The sequence below is a fragment of the Ambystoma mexicanum genome, chromosome 3p, assembly GCF_040938575.1.
Source record: "Ambystoma mexicanum isolate Mex_15411 chromosome 3p, UKY_AmexF1_1, whole genome shotgun sequence".
NCBI lineage: Eukaryota > Metazoa > Chordata > Amphibia > Caudata > Ambystomatidae > Ambystoma > Ambystoma mexicanum.
The window spans coordinates 1,208,099,556-1,208,125,242 of record NC_090925.1 but is presented as its reverse complement, the minus strand read 5'-3'; the positions used below and the strand labels follow the sequence as shown (position 1 = coordinate 1,208,125,242).

Sequence of the window (25,687 nt, the reverse complement as noted above, 5' to 3'; positions counted from 1 at the left end):
GCCCAGTCTGTGATGCCAAGAGTGTCACAGAGCCGATTTATGAGGCTGTAATGATTGACTGTGTCAATGGCAGAGGACCGATCAAGGAGAATAAGGGCGGAGGGAGAGTTGGAGTCTAGATTAGAGAGTAAGTTATCACTGGTGTTCTGGAGAGCAGTTTCCGTGCCTCTGGCAGCTCTGAAGCCAGACTGGTGGTCATGAAGGCAGCCAGAACATTCAGTGTGATGGATTAGTTGGGAGATGGCCAATTCTCCAGGAGTTTGCCCATTAAGGGGGTAGTAGATATAGGGCAGTAATTAGCTGGGCAGGAAGGGTCAGCAGATGGCTTTTTTATGAGGGGGTGCACAAAAGAGTGTTTGAGGGGTGAAGGGAAGGAGACAGTGGCAAAAGAGTAGTGGTTACAGAACTCAGCCAAGGAGGGAGCACAAGAGGAAATGTTGTCCTTGATAGTACTAGAGGAGCAAGGAAGCACCTCTTTGGAGGAGACTTTCATAGAGCAGACTGTCTTGATAATCTCATCGGGTGCTATGGGTAACAAGGAGGAGAGTACGGGGCGTCCAGGGGAGGCCTACAAACAGGCAGGGGAGGGAGGGGCATGGAAAAGAGAGAGGACAGAATGTCCTGCATTTTGATTGTGAAATGGGTGGCCATCGCTGTGCAAAGGGCCTGTGAGGGAAGGGGAGAAGTGGAGACTGCAGTGGGATTGGTAAATTCCTTGCACATTTTGAAAAGTTCAACCATGTTGTTTGTGGATGCGGGATTGGAAATGTGCTCGTTCCTTAAAGTGGATAGAGAGTCTTTATTGCCTTTGGAGCAGGCGAAAGGCCAGTATGTCAGAGGATGTGCTAGAAGGCAGCCACTTCTGTTTTGCAACTTTGCATATGCGTTTCAATTAGGCTAAGTCGGAGTCATAACAACTATTGCGCTTGGAGACAGGTTTCATATGGATCCTCATGACAGGGACAAGGATATCCAGAGTGTTGGTGATGGAGAGATGAAGGTTAGCAAGAGCTGAGTTAGTGTGACAGTAAATAGTAGGAATGGGGGGAGTGAAGGAGGTGGCAAAAGTAGTGAGAGGGTTAGAGAGGGAAATATCAGCTGTGATGAGTGCATACAAGGTGTGCCCAGCTGAGTGGCTTGGGCCAGAGGGAAGAACAGTGCAGAGAGAGAGTCGCAAAGATTGAAAAAGTGTAATGGCCGCGTCAGTAGAATCCAGATGAATATTGAATCCTCCAAGGAGGAGCAGCTTAGAGGAAGAGCTCAGTAGGGAGGAGGCTAGGTCATAGGCCCAGGAGGACTGTAGATGGTAGCGAGAATGAGTGGAAGGGTAGTGTGGATGCAAAGCTTGCAGCAAGACATTTGAAGGAGGAATAGGATTGGGTTGGCATTATGGAAGCAGGGATCCATTCAGGGTAGACAGGGGCCACTCTGTGTCCAGACCGATTAGTCCTGGGCTTGGAGAAGATCTTGTAGCCCTCAGGAAGGAAAGTGTCAAAAGCAGTGATAGATCTGGCAGTCAACCACCGTCTCAGTGAGAGCAAGGACGTCAAGGTCAAAGTCTTCAAGGAGGTGACAGATCTCAGAGGAGTGTTTGACAGCAGAGCGAGAGTTGAGGTTTCCACCTTTAAAGGACTTCCGAGGTGGGGTACAGGGGCGAGGTACACCCATCGGTGGGGGCCAAGAGGAAAGAGAAGGAAAGAGAAGGGGAAGCAGTGATGGCAAGAGAAGGAAGGAAGTTAATGAGGGACAGAAGACGCCTGTCAAGAAGGAGAAGATTGGTCTGAGAGCCCTGGGCCATGATTGTGCCATTCTGGTAGACATTAATGATGCACCTAGAAGATAGAAAGTGTGCCAAGAGAACTTCCCACTTAGTTCCACCATTAATGGGCGAGGAGGAAAAAGGGGAGAGGATAGAGTCAATATGGGGAGTCCATAGGTCAGGAGAAGCGACAGTAAAGAGGATGTCGATAATAGTCTGCCTGGAGGAAGCATTGACATAGGTGTCAGCAATGGGCAATCGTGGATTGGAGACCAGGAGTGCTTTCTTAAATGTTTTCCTTCCAGGCTTCAAGAGAGGAGTAGGAAAGGTGATAGAGTAACAATTAGAGTAGATAGGAGAGACAGATAGCACCATAATTACAGGGGGAAGCAGGCAGATGGAGGGGATGCACAAGCACAAGGAGCACAAGCATCAGGCAGTCTAGCAGCTGGTCAAGTGATGTAGAGTCATTTGCAATAGAAGAAACAGAAGAAAAAAGATTAACAGGGATAGGGCTTAGGTCATAAGATTGCAGCTGGAAGCATAAACAATATTAGCAATGAATATGGCAGCACAGCCAGAAAAAAGAAGGGCTACAAGTAAAAGGCAAATGCAGTCAAGCTACAAGTGAAAGGCATAGTAATTGCCACAGCTGAAATCCCCAGTTCAGTGAGAATCAAATTATGAAGCACAAATTATTGAACAAACGGATTTGGAATACAGAAATATAGTAAAATGAGCATGCAGCAGAATCAGAAATGTCTAATATTGAGTAATCAGGCATAACAACATACACAAGCATTTGAATAGAGCAGGCCGATCACAGAGCAAGCCAGATTGACTCCCAAAAGTAGCAGTAATGTGCAGCAGAGGATCAAGCGCAGTTGGTTGGCAGTTAGCAGTAGGCCTGCATGACTCAGGACCACAGTAGACTTAGGGTAAAAAAAAAGTGGAGGGGGAGAGTTGAGGAAATAGAATATTAGGCAGTATGCAATGAGGTAGGCCGTGTGTCGGTTGCATGGAGGAAAAAGGTTTGGTTGCGGGCTGTCGACGTGCAGAGACTCTCAGTATGCAACCGGTGGCCCAGACACAGCAGTGGGGGGGGTGCTTAGCGTCAGTTCAGGCACCGGAGCGTCAAAAAAGTCAAGTGGCACAGAGCTCAGCGGCATGGAATTAAGGCTGAAAGAGGAAGTTCGAGGTGGAGAAAACAGAGGTTCGGCGCAGCATAGAGGCCTCGGCCAGCCAGGTCAGTCAGGGGCCTTAGAAGTGGGCCCTGGGCAGGGGGCCAGCTTTCGCCTGCTGGCCCCCTGGTTTGGCCCTAAGGAGAACGCTGTGTCCAATCAATCCGGCAGTTGGGCGGTCTTACAAGGCACTTCGGTGCTTGTAATGGTGGTGGCCATTTCATTATTTATTTATTTGTGTATAGTTCTAAAAGACCTTTTACAAATTGTTATCACAAGTTTAAACAATTCAAAACATTCCATTTCATAGCATATCTACCATTTACAATATCAACATGAGTTAACATTTTTGTAAACATGTTTAAACTAACTTAACAGCAACAGCCACAATTCAAATATCAGATTTTCAACTTCAGATTTCCATTTTAAAGTATTAAAGGCCAAAGATTTAACCCAGCCCAACAGGGCTTACCAGAAGATGGTAAACACTTGATGTTTCAATCAGGTAAAAAACGAATCCCACAAGTAACACATCCCATCAGGGCAAATCTATATATCTGCACTCTGAGCCTCTTTTGTGTGGTTACCTATTTTATTTCCACATTTTCTCCTAGGAAAAGGGTTGGGCTTACTGAAAATGTGTAATATGGGGCCACTTTGAACATTAATTTTCAGACCTCTTTTGGTTCTGAGTCCAACCCGCCAGTACCCACAAGCAGGGTTGCTAGGTCTGGAAAAGACCCGGGGCTAGGCAAATGTCAGAACTGTTGGGACTGGGGGCTAGCTAGCCTTTTGGTTGTAGATCCTGGGATTCTATCCGGGGCTACAACCAAAAGACCAGGGGCTATATAGCCCCCTTAGCCCTGCCCTAGCAACGCCTCTGCCCACAAGGCATGGCGTTTGTTCCGCTCTCAGGAGACTGCACAAGATGCACGGCCTGTAGCCATGCTTCAAGTTCTGAATCCCTGCCCTCTGGAACCTCGGGGCATGCCCTCTGGCTGTGTCTTCTTGTGGGTACTTAGTACTGATCATGGCCTGCAGCCGTGCCCCAAGCAAATGTCCCCTATTCACAGTGCCCACAGGGTATCGTCCTCAGCAAACACCGTGTGGGAAACGTATGCAGGGCATGGCCACGGGGGCCAGGCGGGGAGGGGAGTGTGTTATCTAATCCTGCAGCAAGCACAGGGCATGGCCTGCAGCCGTGCTGAGTGAGAACTGCACATGGGGCATGACCTCTGACCATGCCCCATTCAAAGTACCCATGCCCACAGTACCCGTAGAGCATGACCTGCTGCCAAAACCCATGTAGCAAGTAGGGCCTTCCTATGCCAAGATGCTCAGATCATTGCACTCCCACCCAGCCCACCCCGACCCCTAAGAATGTTTTCCTCTTACTGGCAGTAATATGTACTGTGCAAAGTGTCCATACCCCTGCTGCATGGACCCCACTGCAAAATGTAGAACTTTTGTTAAAGGTGTGTATTTTTTTTATTGTGTTGTAGTTTATTACAAAACTTTTTTACACATAAAATCAACCCTTCATTGATCATTTATCATCCCTAAATTCCCAAATAGTAAAATAGAGGCTGACATAGCTAATTGCTTAGTTGTGTCCCAGCTTGCCCCCTACATATTTGTACTGACAACTTCCGTTGTTACATGGGTCAGTGGGTAGGTGGGTATTCTCGTCAGGCTTTCCTAGAAGATCGTCCATAAAATGTACAATTGCACATACAGTGACAGTTTTGTCGCCATATAGAGCCACGGTCCAAAGGTGTGTATAATCCGTTTGCCAGAGCTTGCTTTAGCGACATGTACTATGTCCACAAAAGCTTTTTTTTCAGTACGGGGTCCTCAGCTGCAACCTCGGGCTCATTACCCTAAAATGGCCACCACTAATTATCATTGCAGTTTCAATTAAAATATTGTTTCTGCAGACTCAATCGTCAATTTTACACATACATGTTTTGTATCTTTGTGATCAACTTGAAAAAAAGAATTCGAACACGAAAATACCGAGTATTTTTTGAAGCACATTTCCCGCCATTATATGCCGTGGATGCTCCTGAAGCTCACTCCATAGTACTCCCCTTATATTTTGCATTACCCTATATGCCCCCACAAAAAAATGTGTGTGGACATGTGCTTTCCGAAATTCGGTATTTTCGTGTTCGAGACTTTCTTCGGCTCAGTAATTGGCTGGTACCGTTTTGCTGTCCTAAGGGGGTCAAAGGCACTGGGGGGATTGTATCTGGTCCAGAAGCTATGTCGCGTTTGAGTGACGTCTAAAGCATGGTCACAATGTGCTGTTAGTCAGCGGCCTCTCTAGTGCACTCTTGGTATGGATAACATCTATATTTGAATTTGAATGAGAAATGCAATTTTACGGCTCCCCCAATAAATTCCCCTCCCCCACTTTCCAGGATCCAACTTAAATGGACAACGACTTTTTTGTGAAGTTCCTTACCAATTTGTCAAGAGAGGGCCAACATTATAAGCTTTAAAAAAAAACGCTCTTTCAATGGAGGGACTACATCGGTCATGCTACGAAAACAGCAGCCGAAAGTAGGATTCTAAATGGCACACATCGGAATAGCAGAAGCCGCGCTGGGCGAGTTTGAAGTTGGGTGCTCATTGTAACATTTAGCATTTTGGTGATTATCAGTTTGTACACTTAGCAAATCACCCCCGCCCTTAAAGTAAAATGCCACAGTGAATTTAAATTCATGGCAGAATTATTTTCGGACACTTAACTTGACATGACGCTTTGGAATAACGGCACTACATCTCCTACAGGACACCGACACACGGCTAACGCCCTCCCCTGGCCGCAGACCAGAGCTGCAACTGAACATGCATGATTCATGGAATTATTTGCGTGAATAACGCAGATTTGCGCGCCTTTCTGCCCGAAAATCCCCATACTTCAAACAGGGATTTTCGGGCAGAGAAGCGCGCAAATCTGCGTTATTCACGCAAATAATTCCATGAATCAGGCTGGCGAGAGCCTCGCAGGCGCTGCAATGCGTTTGTGAATACAAATGGTTCCACGCTACTTTCGTGCTCTAGTGGCGCAATTAGTCCCTAAATAATTCGGATTCTGGTCAGTCCTCGATATATTCGTTTCTTTCCAAAACTGGAATACTGAGGTGCCCGGTAGGGTAGCAATAGGTAGCTATATTCAGTAGGAGTATGCAACCTGCGCCTCTCCAGATATTTTGGACCACAATCCCCCTGATCCCTTTCAATTGACTAGGCTGACTCGTGCTGAAGGGAGTTGTAGTCCAAAACCTCTGGCCACAGGTTTCAGAACCACTGATGAAGACGATGCTTTTGTTTGCGCCACATTGAACAGGTTAGCTGTTAAGAAAAAAAAACCGTCAAGACATGTTCACTGAATTTGGAAGAAGCTCGCGCCTGAGGCATGACACGTCACCATCTCACCTGCAGATGTAGAGCAAGAGGCTTAGATTGATTGCTGGCAGGCCCGTCAGCTGCTTCTTCAGCTCCACTATTCCCTGAAAAACATTAAACATTAAGGAACTGTGCCGGAATAAAAAGCCATGTGCAATTATAATACGATTAAAACGTTCCTAGACTGCTAAAATAATATTTCTAATATTAAATGCATGCACAGTTATTTTGCGTTTGGTGCTGAAGGTTATGGTATTACGCATATGTTCCACTAGCCCAACTACAGTTAGCACTAGGCAAAAACAGCATATTCTTTCTATGTTTTCTTGCATTAGGGCAATGTCTGCCTTAGTCCTAGCCCTTGGTCCTGGTGCAAAAATATATTGACAGAGGGCCTGATTTGCAAAGCATTTTTCAATGGGATTGCGTCATTGCAAAAAGCTTTTGCAAATCAGCTCCAGAATGTTGTTTTCACTGACGCAATTATGCTAATTGCATTTGCACCGGTGCAAAGTTTCTGTAATGCTGCTCTTAGTCAATGAAGGCTTCAGACAGCGCAGTCGCAGTCCAGAAACAAAGCAGCGGATCATGGAGATTCGAACACAGGCCAGGCGGCATTTCATTCAGATAGATCAAACAGAAGGAAATGAGTGAGGAGGAATCAGGAAAATATAATGAGGCATAGCTGAGAATACAAAACGTTGAAACCTTTCACCTAAAATAAATGAAATATTTTATTATATATTTTATCTAAGGAAGTTACAGAGCCTGAATCTTATCAATATTTGATTATTTGAGCACAGAACACCGACGGTAAAAAGGACAAAAGGCCATTGCAATACTAATATAAGCAAAACAACAATCAATGGAAAGCACCATACTAAGCGTGACCACTTGGAAAGAGTGGCTAAGCTGCAGATTGATGGCATCACATTATTTGCTAAGCTTCATGCTGGCTTCTCCATGGAGGCTATTATTGCTAAGCTGCTGTATGGTGTGGAAATATGGGCAAACACCAGGTTGAAAGAACTGGACAAAACAGCTGCCCATTGTCTAAGATCGTTGCTCAGTTTCCCTGCGATTTTGCCTATTGAGTTGCTCAGGTAGGAATGTCATGTTCATTCTATGGACTTTCTCCCGAGGGGCAAAAGAATCAGATCCTTTTCTAGTCTGAAGATCATTCCCTACTTGAGGGTTTAGCGGATGAGGCCTGCAAGATGAAAGGTCTCTCGGCCAGTACAGCCCATTCATCAATGGTTACAGAGACTTCACTAGGTTCCATGTATTTATAATGACACCCTAAATAACGACATACATTTTAAATGATTTTTTGTTTATTTGGGGGATCCCCACAAGCCCCCTGTTTCTACATCATTTTTACCCTCTCCAACTACCCCCATCCCTTTTATTCACTTACCCCATCCCCCATATATACTTTGACTAAATTATTTGATTTTTAGTCGTTATTCAGGTGTCGTTTAAAATGTGTTGTTATTTTTTTTTCATGATTAACACTGCATACCCTTCCACTATGGAGTGGCAGACTGAAGTTTGAAATCACCAGGATCTCTGCAAGCAAACAGAAAAAAAGAAAAAAAAACTGAGGACAGAACTTTACTGTGTTAATAACCAGCTGAATCTGGTGAATTCGACTACAAACAAATGTGCCTCAAATGTGCCTCCATTGGTGGATCGCTCTACAGATAGCCTGGCAAGGTATAGACGGGAATTTCCAAACATCTTGGGCCTCATGACGAGTATGGAGGCAGCCATGCCCTTAACAAGGGCATGGCTGCCTCCATACCGGGCTCCAGTACCGGGTTCTGTGAATGAGGAATTACTGGGTCATTCCGACCTTGGAGGACCCGGTAATTCCTCATGCACAAAACCATTCCCCATTCCCATTTGAGCCCCCATAGGGCTCAATGGGAATGGGAATGGACCTAATAACAGGCCCGTTAATAACGGGCCCGTTATTATCTCCTTAGTCCCCTCGCGGAACCCAGAAAGGACATCTTGTTTTACCAGACGCCTGCTCCGGGTCCCGCTAGGGGACCTCGTAATCAGGCATCCCGTAATGAACGGTATCGGTCCCGTACCGGCACCGTTCATTACGGGACCGCCAGGGTCGTAATGAGGCCTCTTGATTCGGAATTAATATGAGAATCAAATTCAATTTGGTTTATGCCCGGGAAGTGCCGAGTGCTAGAGTGGGTATTCCTGGGGACGATCGTAGTAGCAGATTTTGCAGCCATAGTGTGCTAGAACCTGCAAAACAACTTATGGTCTCTTGCAAAGCTTTTAAAGCGCACAGATATAGGGCACTCAGGGCATTGGGAAACCGTGTAACAGGGACTGCTGATGGAAATGACCTTTGGGAACCTTTTATGGAAGTGTAGGATGTCCCTCTGATTTATCATTTTACACGATTATGGGTGAATATAAAAGCACATCTGGAGGGTCTCCAATTGTTTCCACAAAGTAAATCAATTTAATTTACTTAGCTGAAAACATACTTCGAAATATTACTTCAAAATGTATATATGTTTGTGGGTTAAGGGGTAATAGAGTGGTGGGGAGTGGTTTAGGTTAAGGTTTTTGACGAACAGGAAAGGAGGTTTGGTGGGACCCCCCCTATTAAAAAACTTGAAGTAAAGGTTTGAAGTAAGTTCCACATAGAAAATGAACATGACGTAATTTACGTTGTGGAAATTCCGTGGAACCTGCCTGGAGCCCCTTATTTGTCATCATTGATCATGTATAGATGTATTGTGTCACTCTCTGTTTCCTCTTCTTTATTTACTTCCTGTTTTTTATATTGTGCTTCAACGTATTACCTTCTTCTTATTGACATTGTCATGTTATAAAAGTCCTTGATTTTGACTTATATATAACAATAGTAAAACGAAAAGCCAACTACATTCTAAAATAAAGCCAATTTAGCCACCATTACATTGGAATGATTTAACACAACCGTGGTCCTTTTTCCCTGCATTTGAAGGGATTTCAACTTCATGTTCATTAATATTCTAGCAAGTTCTGAGGATAATGCAGGGGCCCTTGAAGCCGATACGAGCACTCACGAGAAGTGAGTGCAAGTAAAGAATAGCAGGCAAGATGTGGCCCGAAGGATTATGGGCCAGGATTAACCAAGCTGGCGCGGGATAAAGTGTCCGAAAGTATTGGGTGGGTTTATCAGCTTTTGCAGTAGTGCAAGTGTGACAGGACAACAGCAAAAGTCACTTGGATTCTTTGGGGCCTGCTCAGTAGCGAGAGGGTACTCCTGAGGACATAGAGCTAGAAATGGGACGTCCTCAGGAGTTCCAGGTCACGAGGTTCAAAGGATAGGCGACTGTCAAATAGAAACCTCAGCTGCTGTGTTACTTATTTTGTACCTGCATCAATTTTTTTTATTTTGTTGCGATAGCTCATGGGATAGGAAGTGCTTTCCTATCCCATGAGCTAGCCTATGAGTTACGGGGCCATCCTGCACTTCTCAAAATTGATTCTAAACCCTTCATCCTTCCCAGGTAAATTAATCATAGACCTAGGGCCAGCTCGAGGATTTGTGGAGTCCTGTGTGGCAAAAGCGATGCAGGGCCCCCTTATTTGGACGAGGGGCTGTGCAGCCACAACATGAGTCTTTAAGATGCGAGGGAATCAGGGGAAGTTACATTAAACGAGTTACCAGGTGTAAGCCAAGAGGCATGTACGCGGTGATAATAAGTATAGAAATGGTCACAGTTAGGCTTTCACATGTAGCAATATAGAGAGTCTGTCTTTTTTGGAGTAGTGGACAGTGTGAGCTGAATCACTTGTAGAGACTTCTGAACTTTGGCAGATAAGCTGCTGTGAGATAAAATGATATGCCCGGGAGCACACACTTTGGTTAGGTTGTGAAGCTGGGATTTAAGATCAGTCTGCAACTCAGGCACGTGAACACATATCTTCCCAACTTTAGTTGGTAGAAATATTGTCTCCAAGCAATGCTTTTATTATTTGTAAAGCATTAGGCAAGCTGGTTACATAACTGATAGCTCTTGCTGTGACCGCATGGTCCAAGGAGATCAGGGATTGGTCCTGGGCCAGATAGGGCAAAGTGCCCCTCCTGCAGCACTGCCTTATATTGTGATTGAAGTAAAGCCTATTTACCGGGATTATCTCGAGGAAGTGGGAGTATGCAATTTCATAGGTCTTCAAAGGTTAACAAAATCAATCAATAATGTAATGTAGTTGTCATTTGTATAGTGCCTTTCACCATTGGTATGCTCCCAACGCGCTCTAGGTTGAACGCCCTTGGGGGACAGAAGTCCAGGTATGGGAAATTCATCAGAGAATTATAGAATGCGTGTGTGTATTTTAGCCAATACGAAGGTAGGTAGGGGTGGCCAAGTCCCTGCTAGTCACCCATGTCAAGTAGGCCTGTGGATGGGTGCAGAGAGGTAGTCTGGAGAGTATGCGAGAGCAGGATAATCATTATGTGTGCAGGCAGACCACATTTTTATCATCTGAATTCTAATGGCAGCGGTGTTGTGCAATATGTTTTAGAGTAGTGCATGACAGCAGATACGTGTGGGTGTTTGGCCGTGCCTTCGTCAAGTATCCATAGGCATGGAGTGAGATACGTACCCCAAGAGGAGAGGCAAACCACCTTTAGGGGACTTCTTAAACTGACTAACCTTCAGGTCCCAAGAAATCCCATACACCTTCTGAGATGAGAACACCATACCATCAGCCACCCGCAAGAGCACCCTCGCCATGACCTCCTTATCCAGTCATTTGTCTCTTGGTAGCTGTCTTGCTCAGTGGAGCTGGACCTACCAAAAGAGCAGGACCCATTTGAAGAGGAAGACAATGAAAACAAGACTTCTTGTGCCCCAGAGCCTCCATTAAGGCTTGCTGCAGAATCTTCTGAACCTTTCTTTCAATAACAGAAAGCCTCTTGTGCTCATTCTGCCTTCTCAAAAATGGAGGGGGGAGACACAGGTGACCCAGACTCTTGAATCACCTCCACATGCACACACTTACATGCCCTCTTTCCAGAACAGCTCATTTCAGCAACAGTAAACCAGCCCTATTAGCAAAATTCGAAAATGCCATATCCATAACACACACACTGGCAAATGGTGTGAAGTGCCAGCACTACATAAATACGCAACTCCGGCACACATCTGATGCCGTTCAACAATGGGCCCAGCTGCCTCACCTTGATCAGAGCCGCAGCCGGTTAGTCGCGCCCTTCCCGCGCAGAGCGAGCAATTAACACCTGTGCACTGCCTAACACACCATGAAGGACATCAGATTTGAGTGGGGACCTACACTACTGTGCCCCGGCCACAGATAAAAAGCCGCCATAATCAAGTGCGGGGATCTGGTACTAAAAAAAGTGGGGGGCTCATTAACACACGAACACACTAAAAATATCTTAAAGTGAAATATGCACATTTCATTCAGTTGGCCTTTCCAATTAGAGAAAATGTACAAGACAAATGAGCATTAGCTTTTTAATAAATAATTCATAAACACCCGTTAAATAACCAGAGACTGGATATTTTCCTATAGCGTTAATAGCAAAGTATAAAGGTGTGGGCCTTTTAACCCCAGCAATCTATATTACAATATTTCCTCCCTGTAAATCAAAATGCCATTATGGGACATGTGCTTTGATGACACTGTTATGCAGTCTTGTAGGTAAGTCTCTTCCCTGGGAACGTGAACCTTGGTTCAAATCCTGGCGGCCAAAACACTTGCACAAACAAACTCTTTTTTTGCATGACGGCTTCAAAAACACCAAAAGGGGATAGCATTCCCTCTCTGAAAAAAGTGGGCAGATGCCGCCAACCTATTGTGCACTCAACTTGCATATTATAGCTTCCCAATGTGTCTTGCAGGCCCAGTATTTACCACCACCTCACTCTTTCTAGAGCAGCATTTGCAACAGCAAATAATAGCACCAATCAAAGAAACAAATAGAGTATGGCACACTCAGTAGTGGTGAGGGAAGGCTGTTCAGAGATTTAATTCCGAATTGAACAAATGAGGTGGGGAGTACACATGGCAGCTCTACGATGGGCTAAATCCTTATTTTCTTCATTAAATACAACTTACAACACTTGCAAACCTTTCTTTACAACAGACATCTTCATGACCTCCTGCAATAACCCTAATAGATTGTTCAGCCTTCAGCACTAGGCCCTCTCTGCTGACACTCTATGCGTGAGCTTATCAACCTTCTTTCCTTGCCAGGCTTGAAGACATGGAACTGCTGTGTCCTTATCAGTAAAATAAATTATATATATCTACCAATGGTACAGACGCCAACTCTACACATTTATCCTATTTTTAGAACAAAGTTTACCATTCAAAGTATTTTATTTATTTATTTTTATTTTTTACATTTATAAAGCACACAAAGCAGCCCTGGGGCACCATGGCGCTGTTGCACGCATGGCTTACTTAGTTAAAATAGGAGGGCAGCCTGTCTGTGGTTCGTGGTTACAGGGAACCTAATAACAGACAAGTAGCAGTTAACTTAAAATGTTACAGATGATGGTGGGGCTCTATGATTCAGAGGGTTACAGGTGAACCGGCTACAACTAATTCCTTCTTGAAACACAGGTGTAGAGGGGGAGAGCCTTGTCTTTCCATACCAGCATATTCTGTTCCCCACCAGCACCACCCGACCTCTAGCTAGCTTATTAAAGCATTGCAGCTGGGAAAGTTGCAGGGGCCATAACTTCCAACTGGAACCAATAGCTAACTATAAATCAGAGGTTGTCCCCAGGACAGAAGTCAGGCATTGAGCCGGTCCTCCAGGAGGCTGGTCCTCCTATAGGCATCAATGAGTGAACCAGATCCAGATACAGTCTGCCCAGGGACTGGGAATGATCTTGCTAGTCGGTACCCACACTCCCATCATGGGGCCTTTAGCCTTGAAGGTGCACACTTTGTTTTCACATCTCCATCTGCTGTACTTCAAGATTCTCCAGGGGTCCAGTTTTTTCAGAATCTCAGAATCGTTGCTGAGGATTCTTGGCCAGCTGTTGTGCAGTACAACTTCCCGGATCCTTTAGAGCGTATTGTTCAGATAGCTTTGCATTTTCCGCACAGGCAATGTCCCAGTATAACATCTTCCCTGATGATATTACTCCTTTGATCATTTGGACCATCACATCTCAAATGATAGTGCAGAGAGTTCTGATCACAAGATACACCAATATTGGTAAATGTAGTGGTAAGTTGTGCCCCAGAGATAAACCCTGTTGCTCGTTCTAATTGACCCAATTGGCCATTCAACCCTTGACCCTGCAAAATTCCCCAGTCTGCAAGGGCTGTACTTGCACCATCCTAAAACCGTCTAATCACTTCCCTCTTACCCTCCTAATAGATAACTCTTCAACCTGCTGCTGCAATATTATTTCCACTCCCTCTGAACAATTTGGAAACTGTGTTGTGACCTGAAATGTAAACAAAGAAATTGACAAACCCACAGTGCCAATGTAGGCATTGACAACAACATGTCGAAACCCAGACCTGTCTATCTATTTAACCATGCCATACCACAGAGACTGTGAACCAATCTTAGTGTGGGTAACACATTCTGTCTCCTCAAAGGCATGTGAGACCATGGAGAAAAAACAATTTGCCCTGTGAGTAATGTACCGGCACACTACTTGAGACAGATTGGAACACACTATGGTTACCGCTGTGTTGCTCCTGCAACTCAAAGTCGTTGTAAGCAAACCAATTCATTGAGACCCATTCCTAACTCAAGTTCCTGTTCTTCTATACTGCACCTGTCTGGTACAGCACCCGAGTGGGAACCCAGAGGAATACCCATTGTCCTGTTAATCTTATTCTCGCTTGATTCTGAGTGGTTACCTTCACAGAGGCTGTGGCAAAACACCCGTTGTGGAAACAAAAGATTGATTGCTGCATTTCCCATTCCCCTTCTCTAAAGTTTATAACAGAAAAACAAGAATGCATTAGATGAGAGATGTGTGTTCGCTCTGTACAGTGTCATCAGTAGGATGAAGAAAACTAGGTATAGTCTCATTCTGAATAACTGGACTGGGAGTACATATCTGTTGCTCAGCCGCTAAAGCTCGGGCATAGCTCTCATCTGAGAGCCAATTTGTGACTGCTTCAGATGGAAAATATACCAGACCTGATTTGCACTGAGCTGGTTTAGGTAACAATCCCAATAGAAGTTCAATGCCACATTCCCAACTTTCATTCAAATCGCAAGATGCTCCTTGCCATGCTACCGTGTACCTGAAGCAATACCAGGGCCATGAGTACGCGGTGGTCACAATGTGAGATCAATTGTATTTTCGTCTGGGCCTATGCTGAGGAGGACTAGGCTTTAGTTCACTTAAAGAAAGGGAATCGTTTGAAGCACAGAACAGGCAGCAGAAAATCACAGCTTTTTGGCAGCCCACGCTTCTCCCACACATTGCTTTTGTGCCACAGCGTGTTTGCACCGGGTAGCATTCACCTAAGTTAGAATTTCCCTAATCCAAGAATTCGTGATGGATAATAGCTGGAAATGTAGCTCTTGATGATAACATATTCCCCTGGCTCCATTTAGTGGCGAGCTTCAGTTGGCCTCTTCAGAATGGATTCCTTCTACTGCTCACAAACAGAACTGATGGAGATAATGGGTGACCTCACATAGCTCAGGAGATTATCCTCTGTCAAATGAAGATTTGCCGCAACATTTTTTCACGTAGTGCAGTCTCATTGGTCACCGTATAACACTTCATGAGGCCTCAACCCTGTCCTCCGGCAGGGCACACAGTGCATATTTAGCAAAGCCAAAGGTAGTGCATCAGGTCTCTTCAGCCAAGTCTTTTGGTACAGCTTGCACAAAGTATTTTGTATTACTCCATTCTGTTGCTCCACCTGCCCATGGATGGTGTGGTCTGTGGAGGTTATGGTGAATATTGATGGCAGTCAGGAGTTCCTTAATTATCTTGTTTAGAAAGTGGATACCCTGATCACTGTTTACAGTGATAGGTATCCCAAAGCTTGGCAGGAAATTCCTTATGACAACCTTAGCAACAGTGATGGTGTCTGTTCTCCTGCATTGGCAAGCCTCCAAAAAACCAGACAAAATATCCAATACTACCAGGACATACTGAAAAGGATTGCAGCGCATTAATACAAAGGCGTCCACCTGAAGGTATCAAAGGGACCACAAGGCATTGGGTGTGCTCCTTGCATGGTTCGGACTGTCTTTTCCATATTGTTCTGGAGGTAGATAACACACTCTTCACAGGAATCTTGGCCCAGAGCAGCAAATACAGGGGTGTCCCAATGTTTGCCTACGGTGGAGATAGTCCCACTCTTTTCTACATGTATTTATCCATGATATAGTCCAGGTAAATATGCCCGAAATATTTTCGTAGCTACCATCCGACCCTGTTAATCTGTCCATAGAGTCTTTGTGCAGGCTGCACCTTTTTGTGCCGAGTAATCCTTCTCACTTGGAGGAGTGTACTTCTGTATTTGCGTCAATTCCTCCAGAGACTTAAGGGGAGGCGTTCCAGGGACCTTTCTCAATGGTAGATTGTAGTAATCGTGGTGCTCAGCAACAGCTGCTCAGTTCAAAGTAGATTCAGCGAAGTCACTGCCACAATCTATTTCATTGTCAAATGACTGGTGTGCTGCACACTTAATTAAGAATACTTGCTTAGAAAGCATGATGGCATCTAAACGAGCTTTCACGTATTGGTGGTTCTTAATAGGAGACCCTGAGGAGGTCAAAAACTTGTGTTGATGCCACGACTGTCCGAAATCATGTGCAACTCCAAAGGCATACCTTACAGAGGCATGTATATTCACAGGTTGCTGTTCTGCTAACTTACATGACCTTGTGAGTGCCACAAGCTCAGCCACCTGTACTGAGGTTACTCAGGGTAGTTTTCCACTCTCCACACTTCCCCTGGGACACCATTTTAATGTCAGTAACAAGAACTATCACCGAAATATATCAGGACTGCATTGTGCAGGGGAGTGTCAGTGAAATCCCATTGTGGTGCTAAAAGAAAGTCAGTAAAAGCATCACAGTCCTGAAGCTCTGTTTCGTGGGGTTCTCCATCCTGGGGAGTGGGAAGCAGAGGAGCTGGGTCCACTACTGGGCGTCACATCAGGGTAATGGGGGAAGAGTTTAATAACAGAACCTCATACTTGATAGCACAGAACACAGACATGTGTTCTATTTGTTTTCAGTAACAGAGACACCACAGAGCGAGGCAGCTGCTTCCAAATGAGGTCCTAAAATGACATTTTCACACTGTTGCACAGCTATTACTGCAGCCACTGACGGCACGCAAGACGGCATTCCTGGGTTCTATGCCCAAGACCTTCCCATTGAAGACTGCCTTCAAAAATGCTGCTTTTTCAAGGCTGATTTGGTGCTGCCTTCAGTGGTGTGAAAATGGCTATTTCAGGGGGTTTAACCCCCAAATACCCTGCCCTCCCATGCTCCTTGTCCCCATCTTCTCCCATTCTTGCAGGATCTTTTAATTGGGGGTTTCACCCCCAAACAACCTTTCAGGGTATTAGAGGCATGCTCTGCCCCTCTGCTTAGGTATGGTTCGTCATGTTTGTCCAGTTCCATCCATCCATCCATGTGACTGAAGACCACAAATTTGAGCTCTGGTGCATTTAAAATACTACTATTTAATAAACCTCGGACGTCTTCCTTGTCTTCGTCCATGCCTTCTGAGCAGGAGTTTCATTCTTTCACACGATTGAAACTAATGTCTGCTCATCCCAGTCCGATAAAACCTTGGCTTCTTGGGGCTGATCCAGACTTGCCTTTTCGATTATTCACTTCTGTAATTCAATAGTTTTTTCAAATGTGACACACTGGAAAATGCCTTCCTTCTATAACACGTTGTGGTTACATCCATTCTTTACTTACTCCTATATATGTATACGTTGGTGCTTGCCGCAATCTATTCACTACATAGGTGTCCTCAAGAATACTTCGTCTGCTTGCGTTTCTTTGCATCTGTACACATGTAAAATAACTTGATATCTTCATTGTTTCTGTAGCATACGTTTCTTCATCTCAAGCCCAAGGTGTCTCTTATCTTTGATACTTTCTTGATGCCTTATAGAATATCTTCATTCTCTTGCCTCTGCATCTCTTCTGAGTGCGTCAGTATTACTTTGTGCGTCGTCACTAATCTGCTCTGTTGCTCCTTTTTCATGCTTCTTCTGGGATTTCATTCAAATGGCCATCATACTGTCTGGTATGCAGGTATGGCTTCCTCAATGGGAACCTTGCCTCCAGGATTCTCCTTGGTACCAGTATTTTCACTGGTGCTGCACGTGTGTCACACTCTGGTTCCCAACATATAGGCAATATGGGTGAGATGCTTGAGGTGGGGGTACTTGGCTCCTTCTCTACAAAGGGCAGGTGACTTGAAAGAAACCAAAACACATCTTTTGATTTTAATCTGCATGAATAAAAGTGTGGTCCATGGAGGCGTCATTTGTTCTCTGAACTTTCTGCACTGAGCCTGTGAAAGGAAAACCACACGAAATAAGGTAAGGAAGGGATTCTCTCTGTTTAACGTCTGTTGTGCTTTGTGACTGTAGATGCTCAAGGACATGAGCATTATATTTGCATATTGATTTTTCTAGCAAGTTAAGCTCTTACCAGCAACAAGTTTCACAACGGAGCTACATTTGGGAATTATCCTTTGTATCAAATAATGTATGCTTGGATTGCACAAAAGTATTTTTCCAAATTCCTGTTTTGTGTGATTTTATCATCGAATTGCATTTATGTGGTGTGTTCATACAGATTAATGTATAGGAGACCCTCTTCCACAAAGGCAATAGATTTTTTGAAACCATACATCTTTGCTACACAACTCTGTTTTGTTTTTTCAAGTGTAGTCATGCTTTGATTGCCTGTCACATACTTTTTACCCTCTTGCAGAGGCAAATGATTTTTAGTCTTACAATGCAATTTACTCTCAAATTATAAAAATGGTGTGTAAACTACTCCTACCTCAGAACCTTATCTGGGCACAGATGTGTGAGCAATGTATAGTTTAAAAATCCTCAGATGAGCAATCATACCAGCGGTCTGATGCATCATGTTCTTCTGTAGTCATGGAGCAGATGCGTCTTGTGTTTCCTTGTCGTGACTTGTTTAGAGGTGTTCTTACGGATGCTTGACATACTTTGGGGAAATGGTTGCTCTTTGGTGAGATATGAGTTCCATACCTAGGTCTTGGGCTCTGTTTGACCTACACTATTGCCACCCTCAACAATAATTTTAAACTCTAAAAACACTTCATAAGTTAATCCAATTTTTGTGGTGAGCAGGAAAGACACTATATCTAGAATATATATCTGCAGCCATTGCTGTGACTTTTAACTTATGCAAATCAATTAAAGCAGGCTGCCATTGTGAGATATTATAAGCGGTTATAACTGCTCTTCTAGGATAATGCTTTCTAGCCTGCTTATGTGGAGTGTGAGAGTCCTTCCCTGTTAACCCATCTATCACGTTCTCTCTTTTGATCCTGTTATCCACAGCTTCTGCAGCTTTAACAAGGGCGTTGACAACCCCGTAACTACCCACACTCTTCATAGGAGATTTTGCGTAACAGTTTCCCTTCCATGTTCCCCTTCCTATGACAAAACTATAAAGACCTTTATTTTTATCACATTTTTACCAGATGTTTAGTTTAATATAGGAATCGGGGTTATAGTTTGTGCTAAATGTTGTGCTGTGCTTTTCACAATTGTATAAAAGATCTTCCTTTCACACCTCCTGAAAGCGTGACTACATAATACGTTAGTTGTGTTCAACAGATCACAAAATGGATGCTTGTACAAGGAATGTCCTTTAATATAGAAGTAAGAGAGGTGAAATTGATCCAGAGCTACTTCTAGATCAACGTATAACATCAAAGAATGTGTCCTATTTTTATACATGGACCAATAACCATTCATGACAGGGTAGAATCTCCTGTTACATATACATTGCTGTTGTCGACAGTTTTCAAATTAAAAAATTCCGGTTTCAGTAGAGGCATTTTTTCTTTAATCAGTTGACAAAGGGGACATGGCCACCTGTCACGTTCTGCAAACCAGGCCCCTTCTTCATTTTGATGGAAGGTATCCCTAAATACTACTCTCGTTTAGGCTCTTTTCTGACATCTTGAAGAACAGTGTGTGCCATGCTGTAGACAGGCTCTTGCTTGACATGGCTTGCTGGAGCCATTTGTGCTGTTTGGTTTTCACTCTGGTCTCATTTCTAGCCATGATCAGAATCGTGGCCAGAGGAAGCGATTCTTTTAGCAGTTTTTCTGAAGGTTGATGATAAGCAGCCCGCAATGATCGATAGGTGTATATCATCATTTTAGAATGTATAATAATTACAGTAAGTTATTAATTAGCAGAGTCTTGTGACATAAGTGTCAACAGATTCTCCTGTAGTTGGCATGCAGTGTTAAATAAATGGCGTTCCTGGTCTATGTTGCATTCTATGTCAAGACGGAGGCGAACATTAAGCTTCATCTTCTATTTATTCTTACTCTCCGGCAGTTTCAACAAATAATACAATGTCAATCTTTTCATTGAAATAAACTTTATTATTATTTTTTTAAACCAAAAAACTTCATGTCCCATCAGTCCTAGGTCCCTGTAACCCCAGTGTCCTGGTCACGTGGCCTAGCCTTTCATCTTCATGTGCTCTTCCTCTTCTTTTCCTTCTCTCCAGAGATAAGTACCTTTCTAACTACAGCTCCGTAGCACATAGAGTGTGAATGTATATGTAAAGCAATATGAATGTTTGGATAAGCTAACACGTTGACTAGAATTGTTTTCACTGATGCATACAGCGTGGGGGGGAAGCCACGCAGCGTTTTTAGGCTAAATTCTGGTCAGAGGAACCGGCGGCCCCGTGCCGCACTACTCAGCACCTCAGGGGCTCACCAGCTGCCTCTTATCCTTCTTATCGCTGCCAATGACAGCGAGTGAACAGCCCCCACAGGCCGCGTAGCGGAAAGGGCCTTCTCCCTCACAGCAGAGACTTCACCCCCACCCTCATGGGGGCGTGGCTTCCCGGCAGTGACCCGGAGGAAAGCATGGCAGAGCAACGAGCAGCAAGGAGCCCCCTTCCTCGAGTAGGAGTCGTCAAAACGTAGTTTTTCTTTATGGAACGGCTTTGACCGTTAAATGCATTACAGAGAGTATCAGAGAAAAATTGAATGAGCCATGGAGCAGAAAATATTGAATTGGAAAGCATGTGGAACAATATTCAGCTCAAAGTTGACTGCAGGAACACATATTACAGCCCTACATTACCACAAACTGCTTAGCAGTGGAGGTGCAGCCTCATTCCAGTAGAAGTGAGTCAGTGGACGTGCCACTACACCTAATAAGGTATTGTCAGGCACCTAACAGCACAAAAATATGGCAGAATTTGAGTGGAGTGAAGAGGAGCAGGAGGCAGTGTACTCAGAAGACCTGGCATACCGCTTTAAAGAGGTGCTGGGGGACTCACTCATAGAGGCAGTGGCTCTAGGGGTCAGACCCCTACAAGACAGACTGGAGACAATAGAATTGTTTCTGAGCCAGAAAGATAAATGCACCGTACCGAGGGCAAGCACGTCCACAAGGGCCATGCCAGAGGACCCACAGGGGTGTACTAAGGCCCAGAAGAGCAAGAACTCTTCTGACCCCCCCGGGCCAGACAGCAGCGTTGGTTCCAGGAGCCCCAGAGGCTACCAACACTTTTAATAGGCTACAAGAAGCCTTCATGAATAAGTCGGGGGTGCCGAGCCTTGAGACCCCCTACCCAGGGTATGAAAATATGGGCGAGATGGAAGAAAATGTTCCGGAAGAGGAACCCGTACACTCTCCGACCTCCTCACAGAAGGAAGCCGATAAGGAAGGGGATGAAGGAAGTCTGCTTCTTCCTAAGGAAAAACGGAGAAAACTCAATAATTTAGTAGAAGAGGAGACTTCGAATATGTTTCACCCGGAAGACATCAGGAACCCAAAATTCTCCGAATGGATGCCATCCCTGAGGGTCGCAAGATACATGACCCAAAGACGGCGCAAGGTGCTGGAGAAAGAGGTGAGGCAGAGAATGAGGGTGGAGTGCCCAAAGCCAGAACTGCCGGGCAAAGTGGCAGAAGCTCCAGAGCTAGACCCTAAGATGCTGGCCTTTGTAGCCAAGTCCAACAGAGACCCCAGGAACGGGATGGACCGCTCATGGTGAAGTTGTCAGGAGAAAATCCTAGATTTAGCCGGGCCGCTGGCTAAAATCATGGATTTATCCGAGCGAGCGAAAGACGTAGGAGAAGAAGTAGACCCAGGGGTTCTAGCGAACTGGGCACAAACAGCGGCATGGCTCTTACGGAACCCCAACTGTGCTATATCATCCGAATGCAGACGAGGGCTGTTGCTCAAAAATAGGCCCTAAGCTAGGAGACTTGTCATCGTACGAAGCGGGCAAGGCAGCTCAAGGGTTGCTATTCGGCGAGACCTTTGGGAAGGAAATGGGAAGGTTTGTAGGGACCTATACCTCATTGGAGAAGGCTGAGGCCTCCATAAAGAAAATCTTCCCGGGAAGAGTTTTTGGTGGGACCGGTCGGTACAGAGGCAGAGCGACCGGTCGATACCAAACATCCAGAAGGCCTCAATCCAACAGAGCCCAGTACTGGGAAAACATACAACCAGATACCTTCTTTCCGCCAAGAGGCCGTTTCCCTAGAGCAGAGGTCTTCAATCTGTGGGGCACGCCCCCCCTTGGGGGGCGCATCCACATGCCTGGGGGGGCGCGTGATGCCTTAGTGAAAAACGAGTAACGACTTTTTTTCTTTTTTTTTTCTGCTGCACTGAACTGAGCATGTGCAATGGGGAGCCACTGGCTCCCATGCACATGCTCAGCAAGTGCGATGTGGTGGGGGCATGGCCATGAAACAGAAAATAAACGCAGCCGTTGTGGTGTCCTGTGTTCCCTGCTGCTTCTGCCCGTTCTGCCCGTGAGAGGTAAGTCAGTGAATACTCACCCCTTTGCGGTCCCCCCTGTGCCCCTCTCCCTCTGCGAGCCCAGCAATCTGCCACGGGGGAGGCACGTTATGAATACAGCACCGATCCCCTGCACCCCTCTCCCTCTGTGGCACCCACATTAGGGGGCATGGAGGAGAGGAGGCGAGCGGGGGACCAGAACTGCTTTGCCAGTGTTGTGTTTATAACGCGGCTCCCACGTGGCAGATTGCTGGGCTCCAGCAATCTGCCACAGGGGAGCCGCATTATGAATACAGCACCAGTCACCTCTGCGCCCCTCTCTCTGTTTTTAATTGAAAACCAACCAATCTTCACATTGATGCAATATTGAATAGCAGGTTTGCAATCATTAGTAAGGCTTGTAGGAAGCCAGGAACCGTGGGTACTGTCACCAGATCATACGCTGTGGCATAAACGGAGCACCTGATATACACCCTTGTTGATGCCAATGTGCAGCTCAGATCCAGCATGTGGCCCATAGGATGCAGATAAGAACCACTTAAGAATGGGGCATCTTCAGAACTATTCTGGAGTGTATGGGCGACGACTATGGGTGCACATCCTACCAAACACAGTAGGAGAGAATAAAGAGAACTGGGATCACACTCTTTCTGTAGATCAAGTTAGGGTTCCACTTGAGCTGGACCTTGGGTGGTGGTCGAATTCATAAGTAGATATACAAGAAAGGGAAGCCATATTCCTGTTGATGAGTGACAGACAGGATTGCACTGGCCAATAGGGCAACCCCAAAAGTACAGCACAACATGCTAGTTAGTGTGAGTCAATGGGCCTGATTCTGAGCTGGGCGGTAAGGGTTAACGGTCACCGATAAGGAGACCAGTTCCGTTAAACTCTTAACGCCCAATTCCGAGGTCCCTTAGCGGGAACCGTAATTAGCGCCTTCCCCATTACCATTGAGCCCTATGGGGGCTCAAATGGGAATGTGGAATGGTGTACTGAATGGGGACTTACCGGGTCCTCCAAGGTCGGAATGACACGGTAAGTCCCCACTCAGCCACACCGGACCCGGGTTTGGAGGCAGCCATGGCGCTAATAGCGCCATGGCTGCCTTCAAACTCGGAATGAGGCCCAATGTGTTTGGTTAAAGTGGACCAGTTGTGTGACATTTTAATGAGTAACTTCACTGGTGGCACTTACCAAATACTTTTTTTAATGCACTATTTGCAACACATTTTACCAACCAAAAAAACCTTGAGGATTAATCATACAGTCTGTCACGAAACAAACCTTTTTGATTGATGCCTGTGCTAATCTTATGCCCTGCCTGTCCTAGGCATCAAGGGAATCAATAAGCCCTCCCCCGATGGCTGTATCATAACGGAGCAGTGCTGGCATTGGGCCAGATTAATCGGGATCCTGCTAAAAAATGTCTCGCCGTAATCCATGTGCACCCCACTAGAAAACCAGTGAATGCAAGTTAAAGCAGCACTTTCGAGTTGGGAAATTATTTATTTTTTGTTAAATGTAAGATGCCCACTTGGGGAACAATAGTGTGTCCAGCATGTTGAAAGCCTGTCTTTAACAGTGATGCCTCCCCACCTCTGCTCTAACACCTTCTGTCCTCCCCCAGACCTGCAGCATTTGCGCCAGAAGACCTTCGCCTTCCTGTACTTTGACAAATCTTTTCTGCCTGTCATCCAATCTTCGTATTTCCCTGGTCGGTGCCAGTGCCGTTTGAGAGTAGGTAGGAAGGGTGTTTGGGGGACAGGGGTGTCAGTGCCATGTGGGTCAGGGATTCGAATTAGGTATTTCACTCCTATCTATTTCTGGGGCTGCACCTATCTGTGATGCATTTTACCCAAGAGCTGGGATTAGCTGCTGCTCATCTAACATCTAATCCTAATTTGAAGTCTCCGGTAGACCCATAAATCCTTGACTAACTGTTCTGTTTTCATTGCAACAGCATTGCTCCAAGCGTCAGTCTACCAGTGAGGCACTTGCCCCAGTCACGCAGGTAAGGATTTATTTTCCCTGTGTGCCTTTGGATGAGTACATATGCTGATGTTTTATATCAACCCTGTGCAAGGTTGCGCCTGCAACCTACTCCGGGACCACACTCCAAAAAGAAACTAGAGCTAGGCCTGCATGATCTGAATAGGAAGTCTTCTGAGACTTGTACCAATGTATTTTAATCCAACCAGTGTTTCTGACCCATTTTTGCGTGGGGCTTCCCTCCCCCACTCCTAAGCTTTTCAGACTGTTTTTTTGGAATGTTTGCTTTTTTAAAATCTCCTCTCCTTTGTTCCCCACCCCATATTTCTGACCCTTTTTTGCATGGGGTGTTTCCCACCAACCCCAACCTTTTCACATGGCTCAGTTTATATCTTTGCATGTAGTGTTTGCCATTTTTATGCTTTTTTTGGGGTGCATTTTTAATTTTTTAAAACCGTTTGCAATGTGACGACAGGTTCAGGCTCCTTTTCTTGATGGATCGTTTTCTAGTGCCCAAAGATGGTAGGGATCTGAAACGTGAAGGAGAGGTGGGAACAGACAAAAGAAATGCAAAAACATGGAAATATGATGACTCTTATTGGACTTTGGGTTCACATGGATCACAGTTGCTGGGGAAGTGAAGCTGCAGTGTGTGATTTGTGGCGCTACATTAGCAAATGACAGCCTGAAGCCAACAAAATTAAGGTGGCATTTGGAAACCAAACATGTCGATTTAGCAATTTCTATGTACGGCAGTTGCAAGGCATAAAAAGCAAAAAGAGACTGTTAAAAATGTGGCCTCTGTACCTGCAAATGCTTTTAAAGCATCTTACCACATTGCGTATTTTCTTGGCAAAGACAAGAAGCCTTTTACAGATGCTGAGAAAGTGATTCTCCCAACCATTCTCACTGTCAACCGGGTTATGCTTGGTGAAAGTGCAGCAGAGAAATGCAAAAGTATCCCTATGTCAGACACAACAATTTGCCGCCGTATTGCTGACCTGTCCTCTGATATCAGTGCAGAATTTATATCGCGCTTGAAAGACAGCCAGTTTGCCTTACAGTTGGATTAGGCCACAGACATATCAAAAGAAGCTCACTTGATTGCCTATGTGAGGTACTGCCATGGAAAGGAGATGTTGGAGGACTTCTTGTTTTGCAAGCCAATTAAAGGATAGTTCCGGAACTTTTTTTTTATTGTCCCTACGGTTCAGCCATGTGTTTTTAAGCATAAATCGGTAGATCGTAGAAAACTTTCCTATGGACCTTACCCGACTTTTCGTCCATTAACGCACTCGAAATCAGCCGCCATTTTCTGATAATCCTATCA

General features: G+C 45.2%; 1 protein-coding gene across 1 annotated transcript in view; it reads right to left on the bottom strand.

The window, feature by feature from the left end:
* The window catches only part of LOC138581365 (rho GTPase-activating protein 24-like), a 270,059-nt gene that overhangs the window by 74,837 nt on the left and 169,535 nt on the right, over positions 1-25,687 (bottom strand). Inside the window, exon 5 of the mRNA XM_069652645.1 lies at positions 6,385-6,458. Coding sequence (XP_069508746.1) covers positions 6,385-6,458 — 74 coding nt within the window. The remainder of the gene's footprint in view (positions 1-6,384; positions 6,459-25,687) is intronic.